This window comes from Trypanosoma melophagium, assembly GCF_022059095.1.
Source record: "Trypanosoma melophagium isolate St. Kilda chromosome Unknown ctg36segment0, whole genome shotgun sequence".
In the NCBI taxonomy this organism is placed as follows: Eukaryota; Euglenozoa; class Kinetoplastea; order Trypanosomatida; family Trypanosomatidae; genus Trypanosoma; species Trypanosoma melophagium.
In genome coordinates this window covers 107363-122709 of record NW_027125173.1, presented here as the reverse complement: position 1 = coordinate 122709, position 15347 = coordinate 107363, and the positions used below count along the sequence as shown (strand labels likewise).

The following is a 15347-nucleotide window of genomic DNA, read 5'->3' as shown; positions in this document are numbered from 1 at the left end:
CAGATTTTAGTAGCAAGGGGACTCCGCTGGTGTGTTGGTGAGTGTGTGTGTGTGTTCTGTTGCCACTGTAACAGAAAAGCACAAACGATCTGTTTTTGAAATAAAAGAAATAAGAAAAAAGACACTACCGCACCACTGGTGAAGGAATTAAATAGTTGCTTGTTGCATAAGGGAAAGGTAGCACAGAAAGGTAAGAAGAAATAAGATACAAGGGACTAACGGCAGCAGTAAAAAAAAAAAAAAAGAGAAAGAAAGTTATTCTAGTTGACAGAAAACAAATATACACTCATTCACACGTGTGTGCTCTGATCTTACAGAGACGAAAGGATTCTGAAAGAAAAAGGAGGAGAAGAAGAAAAAGAAAGAAAGTAGGGGGGGGGGGGTATAATAATATTACAAGGAAAAAAAATATACAAAAAGAGAGAAAGGCAAATAAACATTAATAAACAGGAGAATCGCAGAAATTAAGTTTTTTCATATATATATATATATAGATATAGATATATATATATTGTATATATTTGCATAGCAAGAAAAGTGAGGGAAAAGGGTAACCGAAAAAAAAAAAAAAAGATATTCATACACGCGAGCATTATTAACGAAAAAAAAAAAGAAGAGAAGCAAATTGAGAGAATTCTCTAGCGTTCACCATGTCTTTAGATGTGGATGCCATTATTGATAAATTGTTGGAAGCTCGTGTCTCAAAGCCAGGCAAGCAAGTCAATCTAGCAGAAAATGATGTGAGAAATCTTGCCATGCGAAGTCGTGAGATTCTCCTCGCGCAGCCCGCACTCCTGGAGCTAGAGGCCCCCATTAAAATATGCGGGGACATCCACGGTCAGTACTATGACCTTATCCGATTATTTGAAAACGGAGGTTTTCCCCCTACTGCTAATTATCTTTTTCTTGGAGATTACGTAGACCGTGGGAAACAGGGCTTGGAAACTATTTGCCTTGTGCTTGCCTTCAAGGTGAAGTTTCCTGAAAACTTCTTTGTGCTTCGCGGGAATCATGAATGTGCGAGTATCAACCGTATTTACGGCTTCTTTGATGAGTGCAAGCGACGCTACAACATTCGTCTCTGGAAAGCCTTCACCGACACGTTTAACTGTCTCCCTGTTGCTTGTATTATTGATGACAAAATCTTCTGCTGTCATGGTGGCCTTTCGCCTGAACTTCAATCGATGGATCAAATTAAAAAGATTGGCCGACCATGTGATGTTGCCGACACCGGCCTCATTTGCGATTTGTTGTGGTCGGATCCTGAAGAGGGTCTTTCCGGCTGGGGTGAAAATGATAGAGGCGTTTCTTTTACGTTCGGTCAAGATATCGTAGAAAAGTTTCTTCGGAAGCACGAGTTTGATCTTATTGTTCGTGCGCATCAAGTAGTGGAAGACGGCTACCAATTTTTCGCGAAAAGGCAATTAATAACAATTTTTTCGGCACCTAATTACTGTAATGAGTTTGATAACAGCGGGGCGGTGATGTCAGTGGACGCAGACCTTCTTTGTTCCTTCCAAATTCTCAAACCAGCGGTGAAGAAGCCGAAGTTTTACCAATAGAAAGAAAAAATGATATATATATATATATATATATATATATATACGAGAGAATGATGTGTACTAAGAAAAGGGAGTGAGAAGAGGCCATGAGAAAACAGAAGAGGTGAACATTGACGTGAAAGGACATAAGGGATGATTGATTGATTGATTGTGTATACAAGAGCGTGAGAGTGAGATGGGATGGAGAATGCGAAGAAAAGGAAAAAAAGAAGAAACAAAAAGCAAAAAAAAACAACAACTAAGCAAAAAAACAACAGCAAACAAACATTTATGGAATGCGAGAGGAATCGGCATCAGGAGAGAATGAAAAAAAGGGAAGAGCAGAAAAGATTCATTTCATTGACTTATTTGCACGTATTATTTTTGGATGAGGAAGAAAAAAAAATATAAAAGATCATTGGAAGGAAAACAAAACGGAGCGAGGGTGGGGAGTGGATGGGAACGGAAATAGAAAGAGAGAAAGGGCCGTTGTACTTCAAAAACGGAAGAAAAGAATAAGTTGAAAATAGACGAGGAAAAAAGGAATTATAATATATATATATATATATATATATATATATATATATATATATATATATTAGGGAATCTCAAGAATATTGAATTTGGTTGTATTGGCGTTTCAATTTTTCTCTCGTATTGTATCCCTCGTCCTATCCTTCTCCATCCGTTGCTTTTGTCTGTAATTTCTCTCTCTTTCTTTTTTCTTGATGTTACTCTTACTGTGCCTATAAATTGTGTAGTTATTGGGTATGGTTATGTACTTGTGACATTTTTCTGCTACTCATTTAACTTTTTTTTTCCATTACCCTTTTTTTTCTTTTCTTGCTTGCTGCACTCTTTTGTGTCTGTATGTGTATGTCTGTATATGTGTGTTTGTTTGTTTCTGTCATCGTTCACTAATTTCTTTTTTATTTATTTCTGTACTGCGTCCGTGTTTTTTTTCTCTTTTTTTTTGTGTTTGTGTGTAATCGCAACTCTCTTGCAATTCCCCATCATACTGTGTTGCTATGCGCCATTTCTGCACTTTTACCGTTATTTCATTCACTCAATAAGTAAATAAATAAATACATCTCTTGGGTAGTGAGAGCAGGAGAGTTGCTGAACTGGAAAGGGAAAAGAAAAAGGGAAAAAAGATAGACAGTAAGTACGGAAAAGAAAAAGAGAAAGGAGAAGAAATAACAAAAAAAGAGAGTAAATATCAGAAATGAGTGTAACTGCAGGTATGTCTGCACATCTCGTGCAGTAGACATTCTTGTATACTTGTCCGTTATTTAAACTCTGCAACACACATTGTATATCGAGACATGTACTGATCTTTTTTTTTTGAGTTGGTGAAGAATAACAGAAAAATGGAAGAAAAAAACGATTAGAAGAAGTAAAAAAAAGGAGAGAAAAAACGAAAGGAGGAGTGAAAAATAAAAAGAAAGAAAAATAATGAAAAAATAACATCACACATCTGCTTTTGTCTCTTTTTCCCTCATTGTATAGCTATATATCTATATTATATATATATATATATATATAATATGTTTCAATCATCTTTATGCAGAAAATTAATTGCGTACAAAAGAGGATCTAATGGACAGGATGCCTACACATGTGGTGCTTCAAATTAACGTTGTTTTTTTCTTTCCCATACACACATAAACACATATGCACAGTGTCATGGGATGCGAAAGAAAGAATAACAAGAGGATTGTTTTTAGATTCCTTTCCAAGTAAAGTTTGTATTTTTTTTTCTTTTATTTTTTCTTCTATTGATTGGGGCAGCATCAAGGAGCAGAAGAACAAAAGAAAAAAAAATACGAGAAGAACTGCGTTTCATCAACTAGATGCGTGCAGTATATTTATATTTCTTTTATTTTTGCCATCTCTGTATGCATTGTGTATACGTGTGTGTAAGTGTGATTTTAGATTTGAGGAATATATTAGTTGTAAGTTTCCAAGCACATGGTGTGCAGACACCCATTAAAGAGATACATAAACGGAGAAGGAAGATAAAATAACACCAAAGGGGGAAAAAGAAAATGGAAGAGTGCACTATTATTATTATTATTATTATTATTATTACTGTTTCTCAGCCCTCTTAACGGGATATGTAGAAGAAAAAATGATTAAACAGAAGAAATAGGAAAACAGAAATAAAATAAAAAACAAAAAAAGAAAAAACCCCGTATCACAGTACCAATGGAAGAAAATATATACATATACATACGTATAAAGAAGAAAGGCATTTTTGAAGAAGGAAAGATTAGTTTTTGTTATCCTTCTTCTTTTTCTTTTTTATATCCTTGCTACTTTTCTTCCTTTTTTTTTGTTTTCTTTCATTTTGTCTTTGCTTGCATTCGTCGTGTTTTTTTTTTCGCTTGTTGCTTATGTCTCTTTCCCCTTTATGATTGGAAGCAAGAAGATACGCCCGCTAAAAAGGGTGGTGCACAGAAAGGATATATATATATATATATATATATATATATATATTTTTAACAATATGATTTTTTTTCTTACTTCCGTGAAATGATTGTTTCTTTCTTTTTTCATTCTTGTATTGGCTGTGGCATTCCAAACAGAAAAAAAGCGAGAAAAGTATAAATAGAAGAGGAAAACGAAAAAGAAAAGAAAAAAAAAAGCAACACGCAGGAATTACAGACGCTCTGTTGTCCGTTGAAAAAAAAAAAAAACGCCCTTTTATTTCTCCAATTACGCCTATTTCATCAGTTTGGGTGTTCCTGTCTTCTCTCCATCTACCAATTCGACAATTTTTTTTTTGAACGGATCAATAATTCAAACAAAAAACAAAAAAACAAAAGAATTATGTCGTTTTCTCTTTTCTGTTTTTCTTTCGTTTTCTCTCTCGCTCTTTTTCTTCTCCCCACCACCTTACGCATTTGGTTCTCTCCACCCCACCCCCTCTCCCCCCACTGCCTCATGGATCCGCCATTCTCTTATCCACTCCCTTTTTTATTTTGTATTATCCTCTTTTCTACTTTCTCCCTCTAATCTCTTCTCGTCTCCCTCATGTAGGCCAGGTATAGAACGAAATATAAAAAAGGTTCGTCCAACACCGCAGTTGTAAATGAACACGGAGGACGTGGAGTACCGCACGGCGGAGTCTGCACTAGACGCCATGCTTGACTGTGCCCGCTACAACGATGGCGATGATGCCCAGCGGCTCGGCAGTTTTCTCGTCGAATCGCCACATCTCATTAGCGCTCAGGATGAACAGGGACGCACAGCAATGCACTTGGCAGCCGCCAACGGCCACACCGCCATCATGCACACATTGATGGAGTTTGGTGCCACACCGGATGTGCCCAACCACGAGGGAAACACCGCTCTTCACTTTGCGGCACTTAATAATCAATTAAACGCAGCACGGCTGTTGATTACATGGGGATGGCACGCCTCTGCAAAGAATTTATTTGGAAAGACACCACTGCAACTAATCTATGGCAAACGGTTTGAGGAAATGGAGACGTTGCTTCTGGATCATGATGATGAAATAGAGACTTACGTTGGAGGGGCTACACTCGGCGTTGGTGAAACGATAGCAGCTGATGAGACACCTTCAGAGGAAGGTATGGAGGAGGTACAGTACAGTAACTGTAAAAACAGTGGAAACACTAATATGGATAATAATAATAATAATAATAATAATAATAATAATAATGATAAAAGTGGTAATGGTAGTGCTGGTTCTGCTTTCCGTATTGGAAGAGTAGAACCTTCCTCTAGTGAAAGAATTCCTTCTTCTCCTCTTCTTCCTGCTACTGCCGCCATAACTGATTCACAACCCAAACATATTAATCCTGCAACTCTTTTGGGTTCATCAGATGTTGACGGAATCGAATAAGATTTTCTCACGTTTAATCTGTATTTCAGAGAAAAGGAAAATGAAAAAGAAAGAAGGGAAATAATACAAAAAAAAAACAGTTTTCTTCTTGTAGTATTTTCTTTTTTTATTGTTTTCCTTTTCCTCTAGTCTCCGCTTAATTCGGGTTCTCTTGGTAATTCAGTTTTATTCGAGGGGAAGGCTCTTTTTTTTTAATTATTTCTTTATTTTTTTTGCTCTCTTTTCTTTTTTGAAGCATAAGAGTGATGCCATGGAGCCACGATACTGTCGTCCAAAGTTCTTCAACCCATTTGTGGAAAGACGAAGGATAACGAGTCATCTGCCCATTTATCGGGGGTTTTTTCGTGTGATGCCATTACAACGGTGGAGTTTAAATGATATTCATGCGGTTCTCGGGTATGCTGCTACTAATCCTTCTTTATTTGGATTTCCTGAACAACAAACATGTATTGTGAATACTGCATACTTTCTCCCTTCTCATCGTAGTAGAACACGTGGAATTTTCGTATTTGGAGCAGAACGAGGTTGTAAGAGTATTATAGTTCCTGCATCATGTAATACTGAGTCGTTTGATGCTTTAGATGCAAAGTTATTAGAACCTTTATTTCGATGGAATCCTGGAGTAGAGTACCTTTATCTTTCTCAACATTGTCAACCAATGGCTATGCATCTTGTGCCATACCTCCAACGATGCGGACAATTACGTACTCTCACCTTGGAAGGATGGAACGATGCAACCGCAATACATCGAGTACTGATGGCATGTAAGCATGTAGACGTAATAGATGCTTTTTCATTAGATGATCCACCACGAGATTGGAAAAATGAACTATCGGTACAAGCTTTAAATACCCTTATTGAGATGCATCCCAAACTCATATGTGTAAAGGCAACACGGGTTTACCTTGCTGATTGGTATGAAGCGACTTTGTTTTCACGATGTAAGCATAATATAGCATTAGTGCCTTTTACCTGTGATTTTGTATTGTTACATTACGGATTATTTTTATTAGTTATTTGCATTCCAGCATATATAGTATTTAAATGTGTTTGGTGGTTGCTAGAAGAGAAATGTACTCAAGCATACTGTAGTTTTTTTTCTGTTATTGCTGCAGTGATTGTTTTTATCGCTGCGATAGCATTGGATATGTCGCTATGGCGAACACATGGTCGTGCATGGGTACATATGCATAAATACTTTATCTTGGCGAAACGACGCTGGAATATTATGATGGGTTCACACCATAAGTCACTTGTAACAATGTGACGTTATGTTGCGCGAGAGGAATAATTAAGACGGGAAAGGAAATTATTGTTGTTAGCAAAAGATTATAATTGCTACGGGGGTAAATTTTATTCCGCCTGAATATTCACAAGGAAGAGACAGACAGAGAGAGAGAGAGAAACGTATTCTTTATTATAAATAAATATATATTTTTGATGTGTTTGATTTTTGTTAATTATTATTTTTTTTTTTTACTCTTTGTTCACTGTTTTTATTTATTTCTTTTTTTTTGAAACCAACTTTGCTCTCGTGTGTGATGGTCTCTCTCAGAACCATTTTGTCGGTTTGCTGTTATTACCTTTTGTATTTTTCTGTTTTTTTTCTTTGTTTTTTATTGATTGAAAAGAAAAGTAAAAAAAATCCTTTTCTTTTTCTCTTCCCTTCCCAAGTGTGTTTCCCTCCTCCTCATATCTTGTCTCACCTCTGCCTCTGTGCCCCTCTTCCGCACCAACAGCAACAACAAGAGGAGATGAGTGAAACGGCTGTGGCCAGTAGAGATCCTGCCACCCTGGACGCGGTGCTGGACACCGGCCACACCGCCCCCGTCACAGACACCGCCGTTGATGCGACCGGCAAATACGTCGCGTCGTGCAGCGAGGACGGCAGCATTCGCGTTTTCACCGCCGACGACGCAGCGGGTCCCAACAAGTGGCGGCTGCGGACAGTGCTGGAGGGCCACGCCGGGACGGTGGTGTGTGTGGCGTGGGCCCCGCCACCCATCGCCGCCGCCACGCTGCTCTCCTGCGGGGCCGACTGCCATGTGGTCGTCTGGCGCGACTGCGGGGCGGCGGGCAGCGGGTGGGCAAAGACATACGCGGCGGCACTCACATCGGCGCCGTGGTGCTGCGCGTGGGCTCCGGCGGAGTACGGCAGGCGTTTCGCGGTTGGATGCGCCGGTGGCGGCGTTGCAGTGTTTAACGCACACGATCAACAGTGGGATCGCGAGGAGTTTGCCGCACACCCAAACGGCTGCTGCGCCCTCGCCTGGGCCCCAGCGATGCTCCCTGGTACCCTTCTCACAACACCACTGGAGGCGGAAGTGCAGGCAAAAGGCCCGGGTGGGATGCCAATTGCCGTTCCACGTCTTGTCACATGTGGGGGTGGGCGTGATGTGACCGTGTGGACACAAAAAATTAGTAGTCATGGCGGTAGTGAGTGGATACAACAGTTGTTGCCCGTGGATTTGGAGGCCTCATGGCGAGAGGTGGCATGGGCTCCAACGGCGGGGATGCCCTTCACGTATATCGCGGCCGGATCCGATGAAGGGTTTGTCGTGGTGTGGTCACAAGATGGACCGGCTCGAGGTGAGTGGAATCATATGTTGTTGCCACAACAAGAAGACGCAGTCACAAAACTTTCCTGGTCGCATGTAGGAACATTTTTGCTTGTGTCGTGTGCAAATGGTACGGCTAGCATGTGGCAGGAGTCATCATCGCCGCAGGGTGGTTGGGTGAGGGTGTGTGAAATTGAACCTCCTATGCCAGAATAGAAATTGAGTGATTGTAGTGACAAGGTGTCTGATACATATTTTTTGTGCTTTCACTTTTTTTCTTTTTCTTTTTTTTTTCTTCTAGTCGATTATGTTTGATTTCCTGTTCTGTACTTTCGGTTTTTAATTTTTATTTCGGATTCTCTCTTGTTGTTGTTGATGTCACTATTACCATTAAAGTTACTACTACTACTACTACTACTACTACTAGTGGGTCTGACCCTTTTCCCCTATTTCTCTCAGTTTCTGTTCTTGTCACCTTATTGACCACGTGACAGAAGGGTGAAGAAAGGAGAAAAAAAGAAAAAGTGGGACTCGCATAGCTTTTATTATTTGTGTATATTTTTTTAATTCTTTAACTCTGATCACTGGTTAGAGGCGTGAGCCATAGCGAAGTTGTAGCAATGGGACTCGTTCTTGGCACGCTTTTTTTCGCTGCCATGGGTACATTAGGAGCACTCAGTGCACCGTTGTGGGCAAAGAGCCAAGTTGAACTTGTGCGTATTCTCTGCTTCACCGCTGCTTTCTGCTGTTGGCTCTCGTGGGTACTTATTTATATGGCGCAATTAAATCCACTGCTTATACCGACGCGCAACATTAAAAAGGAGTAACTTTTACCGCCAAAAAAAAAAAAATAAATAAATAAATAAAGAACGTCATGCTCAACTGTGTCAAGAGGAGAAAAAGGAAAAAATGAAAGAGAGTATAGTTTCCTTTTTTTGTTTTATTGGTCGTTTTTTTCGTACTAAGTGACATACCCATAGCAAAGAGCGGCATTGAATTAGGTGAGGAGAGAAGAAAAGAAAAAGGAGAAGAGAAATATATGCGAGGCAATTACAGGTAATGAAGGAAAACGTATATTGCAGGACTTTTAATCTGAAGTTTTGTTTCCTCTTATCTTTTTCTTTGGCTTACGTGCATATACGCATTAAACCAAACGCATGAACGATGAAAAGAGAGTGGATTCTTTTGAGTGAGGTTGAGTATATTGAAGAGAGACGGAGGCGCACGAACTAGGATCCCCTCTTTCCCTCCACAGGAAAACCGAAAGAAAATGATGACATGGTGTGGATTTTTTAATGGTGTATGTATAGTTATAGTTGCTATTGAAGATTATAGAAATGTAATATATTTATTTATATATAAACATGTTTGTATATCTATATCAATTTTTCTTTTTTAACTTTTTTTTTAATTGTTTTCTTGCATCATAGTAATTGCTACGGATATATTGTGATTTATAGGTTGTTCGGTTGTAGAAAATACATTCAGAACGAAAGAGAATCAAGAAAGTAGTGGAAAAATCAAACAAATAAAGCAAAAAAAAAAGAAAAATGAACGTATTACGGGGGATTGGAGATATGCTACATCTCCTTGCCATCATCATTCTCTTGGGGAAGATGCTGCAACAGCGCTCAGCCGCTGGACTTTCCCTAAAGTCACAATTCCTTTTTGCTCTTGTTTTTACAACACGCTATCTTGATCTCTTCACATCGTTCTTATCCGTGTACAACACGGTAATGAAGATATTCTTCTTGGCTACTTCATGGCATATATGCTACCTTATGCGAAATAAGAGCCCATGGAAAGCGACATACGATCATGAAAATGATACCTTTCGTATTCGTTATCTTATTATCCCATGTATGATTCTTGCCGTATTATTCCGTGGAACACCACGTGGTCCTTGGATCATGGATGTCTTATGGGCGTTCTCTCAATATCTTGAGGCTGTAGCCATCCTGCCGCAGATCTTTCTGCTAGAATATACGGAGCGTTATGAGGCGCTTACATCACACTACCTGGCAGCGATGGGTGCCTACCGTTTCTTTTACTTATTGCATTGGATTTATCGCTATGTGGCCTTTGGTCGTGTTAACTACGTCTCCGTATGTGCAGGGATGCTGCAGACGGTGCTTTATGTGGATTTCTTTTATCATTACTTGATTCAAGTCGTGCGACGAGCGAAGCAGCGGTACGAATTGGCGCGGTAGAGTGAGAGAGAGTGTGAAATAAAGAGAGTGTGTGTGTGAGAAATAGAGGAAGGGAGAGAGTGATCAAGAAGAAGAAGAAGGTGAAAAGGCAATGTTTTGTGAATAAAGGAACGTGACGTATTATTCCGTGATGTATGGAACTTCTTGGACTAATGAAGAGAAAGTACAAGGAGCGAAACAAAAGAAAAGAAAAAAAAGCTAGAGAAGAGTGCAACCGAAGGAAGTCATGTTGCTGAAGTTTACGGTAGGGTTTGAGGTGAAAATACATAGAAAAAAGGAAATACAGATGGACTAGGAACAAGTGAAGCATAACTGCATGGTAGCGAAGAAACTCTCACCGCCCGTTTTCTCTTTTTTTTTTTTTTGAACGGAGAGCCACTTCTAATTTCTATCTCCGTTACTACTACTACTACTACTACTACTATTACTATTACTACAGTTATTATGATTACAGTTACCACGCTTACTACGTTCACTGCATAGGACCAATGAATCAATCGGCGTATAGAGAGCAAAAAGTAAAAGATTTTTGCCTAGCGTTAACTTTTTTTTTGCACGTATTCTCTTTTTCTTCTTATGTTTTACCACCCCAAATCAAAAAAAGAAAGAAAGAAGAGATGAGGGTGGAAAAGTAAGAAAATATCTGTGGCGAGATATGTTTATACGGGAGTTATGGGGAGAGGCAATGGAGTTATAGGGGTGATGGTCTAATGTGCGCTGGTACCGACGCCTGGTCTCCATCTTTGGCATCTCATTTCTTTTGTGCCTTTTTTTCCTTGTTTTTTTCTTGTCGCCAATGGACCGACTAGTTTTTTTATGTGATTAAGATATATATTGTTTTCGTTGTATTCTGAAATAATTTGTGTAAATTTAGTCTACCACTTTTTGGACCTCATAGATTTTTTTCTTTTGTTTTCTATTTTTCTATTTCTTCTTGGCCTCTTTTTTCTTTTCTGGTTGTCCTTGTTGCTTTTTTGTTCCTTACTTTCTTCACAATTATGTATCCAAAAAAAAAAGGTCTTGCTATTTCCAAAAGAAAAAAAATAATTGAAGGGGAAAAGGGATTCTTTCCAACACCGATTTGTTTTTTGTTTCTCTGGGAGGTGAGCACAGTCTGTGCCGCTTAGGTACCACCTGTACGGCTCTTAAACGATCTGAAGGTGTGTTTGTTTGTTTGTGTGAGTGATTAAGTGGGTTATTGTGTTTGTGTGTGTCTGTGTTGTGTAGTAAGGATGAACAATTATCAAATCTATGATGAGATTGGTAAAGGACGATTTAGTAGTGTATACAAGGGACGTAGAAAAAAAACTATTGAATATTATGCCATTTCATCAGTAGACAAGTCTCAACGACAGCGAGTGTTGAGAAATGTAAGGTTTCTTCGATCAGCACATCATCATCGTATTATTAAGTTTCACAATTGGTATGAGACAAATAATCATCTTTGGGTGATAACAGAACTCTGTACTGGTGGGGATATGCGGCAAGTTCTAACACTTGATGCTTGTCTTTCAGAAGCCGCTGTACGTATGTATGCTGGTGATATTGCAGAAGGCTTAATGTACATTCACTCTAAAGGAGTGGTTTATGGAGATTTAAAACCCTCAAATATTTTAATGGATTCTACCATGACCATGCGTTTTTATGATTTTGGTCTATCATGTGATTTTAGTTCTATTCGTGGAGATGGAAGTGTGGGTACACCATTATATATGGCACCAGAACTTTTCACAAAAGATGGTGTTTCTTCTATAGCCTCAGATCTCTGGGCCTTTGGTTGTCTTTTGTATGAAATGTCAACTGGTAAACCACTTTTTGAGGGCAAAGATATTTCTGAACTTATCACAAATATCATGACAGAACCCTTTCATCGTCAGGAGGGATTATCAAACACAATGAATGATTTATTAGAAATACTTTTGGTAAAAAATCCATTAGAACGGGCTACTTGGGGAGATGTTGTTTCAAGTGATTTATGGCAGGGAAGATTGCAATTGCCTACCGCACCGTTTCCATCACAACCAGCTTTTGAACGTATGAAACAACAGGGATTAAAGTCGGTTACTTGGCCAATCTCAACTAGAGATGTTAAAAAACACATAGAATGGGTTTTAGAAAGCGCTAAACGTAATTATATTGTTGCACAATCTGCTAGTGAGGCGGTAGAGCAAAAGTATCCAGGTATCGCAGAAGAAATTGACTTGAGAGATCATACTTCTTTAGCTGAATTATCAACAAATGGCAATCATAATAGTTCTTCCTCGCATGGACAAATGGGTAGAAGAGAGTCTACAGGTCATAATGTGGCTGCTACACAATCACATTTTTCTCGAAATAGAGAACGAATGCAAAATGGTGGAGGTATTGTAGGAAATCATACTAATAATAAAACCAATGTTAATACTTTAGAAGGAACGGAAGTACCATTTTGTACCCTTGATAATATGCGTTTAGATGAACTCTTGGCTCATACATCAGATGCTCATATTAGACCTCTTGTTATGAATACTCGTATAGAACGTTTTGTGGAACAAAAATATGATCCTGCATTACTTGGATTTGATCCACCTACAAAGAATGAACTAAAAGGTTTTACGGAACAGCAACAAGCTCAATTTATAACAATGATATACCGAGCACTTTCTTCTTCTACTATAGGTTATGAAGAGAAATTAAATATTCTCTGTTATTTTGAAGCAGTTTGTACAGATGCAGCTATTGCTAATTTTGTGGTAAACAGTTCAGTTATGACATTATGCCTTAGTATGGCATCTCAACACAAGGCACCTTCTAGTTATAGAGCTACTGCTATTTCTATTATGAGTATACTTGTACGGCATGCAACTTTTATTCATACAGACCTTGCCAAAGCGAATATACTTTCCTCTTTGTTAAAACTTTATATAGAAGAAGAAAGTCCACGAGTAAAGCGTAAACTAGCTGCATGTATAGGAGAATTGTTGATTTATATTGCTGTACAACGGGAACATGATCGAGCTGTATGGAATATTGATGTTTCTACTACTTTTACAGTGTATATGAATATTTTAACAGATGCAGATGATGTACTAAAACATTATGCAGTTAAAACGATTGAAAATCTTGCTTCAGTAAGTGATTGTGGTGTAGCAATTCAAGTTTTCGCAAGACCAGAGACAGTAAGTGCGTTATTGGCTATTTACGCATTACCACCTGCTTCTACTCGTAGTGAACATATGCGTTCAAGTGCTTTGTGTGGGGCATTAAAGTTATCAATGGTAAAGGAAGATCTTATGCCAGTAGTACTTGAATCTACACATTTAAAAATATCATCCTACGGTGATGTTCTTACAGGAAATGTAATGCCAAAGGCGTCTCAGTCGTTATTAACATTTATAAATATGGCACTTGTAAAAAGTCTTGTTGGGGTTAAAAATCCAATTGCAATTCGTTGGGGAAAGGAGTCATCAATTCCTTTTGCTTCAACACGTCTCTCAAGTGAAGCATCCGAACGAATACTTACAACCATTAATAAGGTTGCAGAAGCTATAGTACGTGGACTATGTGAAGGTAGTGAACATGCGACTATAGCAATAAAAGGCAAAGCACTACTTTTATTTGTTCTTCTTGGATGCATGGATGGTAAGTTATTAGTGAGAATTTGCTCAAGTAGAAGTGTTGCATATATTGATGGTCTTGTACGAGATAAGGATTCATATGTACAACGGTGTGCAGCATGTTTAGCGTGTTTTTTCTGTTTATTCTTTGATACACAAATGATGGAAATAGCGAAGATGATGACAGAGACTGTAACAACTGTAGATGTTGTTACTACTCTCGCTACAGTAAATGTGGTGTATAATATTATGAGTGCCCGTAATTTTGGTTCAATGGTTGAGTTAAGTGATAGTGTATTCGCTAGTCTTGGCACATGTCTTGAAAAATCTTTATCTTCTCCACGCTATGCAGAGTATGAAATGGAGTTTAACAAACTTGTAGAGTTATTAGCTCAGAACAGTGAACGAATTCGAAAACATCGTAGTGCGGTAACGAGTGAACTCTTTCCACCATATTTACATATGCTTTCAAACTCTAATAGTGAAAGACGTTTTTCAGCTTTACGTATCTTAAATGCATTTGTTGTACCACTTGCTGATATTTCAAATCAAACGAATGAAGAAAAAACTCTCGAAGGTGAGAAATTAAATCACTTAATGCAAACAGTAGCTACATCGCTTTCAACATTATTAAGAGAAAATGAACCAATTCCTATTCATGCTATACGTCTTCTTGCTAGTTGTGCTGAACAATGGTCAAAATCATTTGAAGATATTGCAACTGTTAAATTAATAGGAGAGTTGGTACGTTATATGATACGATCAAAACAAAGTGATTTATCTGTACCTCTTCAATTACTATTACTTGCATTACAGACGGAACATGCGTCAGATATTATGGATTTCCTTGCTACTCAAGACTTTGTTGGTTCTGTTCTTTTGAAGACATTAACAATGGCAGTCTCAAAGGAACTTGATCATCTTTTGGAATCATGTTGTGAACTTTCCGCTTTTTTCCTGAAACACGCTTTAAGTGGAATAAATTCTCGTATGTCGCAGGAGTGTCTTGTACTACTTCCACAGAATGGCCTTATTAAACTCTGGTTGCCATTGTGTTTATCTCCTGTGCGGGCTGCAGCTGAAAATGCCGCCATGTGTGTGTACTATTTTGTTAGGGTTTCAACAGTGGCACAGCAGGATATGTTGTCTTCAGATGGTGTTCAATTAGTTGTCGATATTCTTTCTAGTACAAATAGTAACCAAAATGCGGTCTTTTACGTTCTTCGCGCCCTGCGATACACCTGTGAACGTAGCCGTAAACGTGATCTACAACGACTTTCACCATCGCTGTTCACCTCACTGGATACCATTACACGTGTAAGCAGCGACAACAAGGAATTGTGCGCAGAAGCAACAGCTATAATGGAGCTTATTCGTGGGTGAATTTAGAAAAAAAAAACAGAAAAAAAGGAAAGAGGCAAAGGGCGAAGAAGAAGAAGTATTAGAAGAAGCAGAAGAACAAAGGAAATTCTCTTTTTTTTTTTTTGTGAGGGTATCTGAATGTTGAAGCTATGCAGTAAATTGAGGAGGGGGTTGGAAGAGGGAACGTATGAAACACAGAATGGAAATCA

The 15347-nt window shown here is 38.5% G+C and overlaps 6 protein-coding genes across 6 annotated transcripts; all 6 read left to right on the top strand.

Moving 5' to 3' along the window:
- Window positions 1–650: 650 nt before the first annotated feature.
- Window positions 651–1562, top strand: LSM04_006004 (Calcineurin-like phosphoesterase domain; the record flags this gene model as incomplete). The annotated part of the gene is made up of 1 exon (XM_067330660.1): window positions 651–1562. One exon carries the CDS (start codon window positions 651–653, stop codon window positions 1560–1562), a length of 912 nt encoding a protein of 303 aa, XP_067188552.1.
- A 3073-nt stretch (window positions 1563–4635) lies between these two features.
- Window positions 4636–5412, top strand: LSM04_002322 (Ankyrin repeat-containing domain; the record flags this gene model as incomplete). Its single annotated transcript, XM_067330659.1, has 1 exon — window positions 4636–5412. One exon carries the CDS (start codon window positions 4636–4638, stop codon window positions 5410–5412), a length of 777 nt encoding a protein of 258 aa, XP_067188512.1.
- A 250-nt stretch (window positions 5413–5662) lies between these two features.
- On the top strand, window positions 5663–6679 carry LSM04_007902 (uncharacterized protein; the record flags this gene model as incomplete). The annotated part of the gene is made up of 1 exon (XM_067330658.1): window positions 5663–6679. The coding sequence occupies one exon, from the start codon at window positions 5663–5665 to the stop codon at window positions 6677–6679; it is 1017 nt and encodes a 338-aa protein (XP_067188575.1).
- Window positions 6680–7166: 487 nt separating this feature from the next.
- LSM04_009698 (WD40 repeat) lies at window positions 7167–8797 on the top strand (the record flags this gene model as incomplete). The annotated part of the gene is made up of 2 exons (XM_067330657.1): window positions 7167–8155; window positions 8578–8797. The coding sequence occupies 2 exons, from the start codon at window positions 7167–7169 to the stop codon at window positions 8795–8797; spliced, it is 1209 nt and encodes a 402-aa protein (XP_067188594.1).
- Window positions 8798–9520: 723 nt separating this feature from the next.
- Window positions 9521–10180, top strand: LSM04_004264 (ER lumen protein retaining receptor; the record flags this gene model as incomplete). The annotated part of the gene is made up of 1 exon (XM_067330656.1): window positions 9521–10180. One exon carries the CDS (start codon window positions 9521–9523, stop codon window positions 10178–10180), a length of 660 nt encoding a protein of 219 aa, XP_067188533.1.
- A 1232-nt stretch (window positions 10181–11412) lies between these two features.
- On the top strand, window positions 11413–15159 carry LSM04_001281 (Protein kinase domain; the record flags this gene model as incomplete). Its single annotated transcript, XM_067330655.1, has 1 exon — window positions 11413–15159. One exon carries the CDS (start codon window positions 11413–11415, stop codon window positions 15157–15159), a length of 3747 nt encoding a protein of 1248 aa, XP_067188502.1.
- Between the last annotated feature and the right edge of the window lie 188 nt (window positions 15160–15347).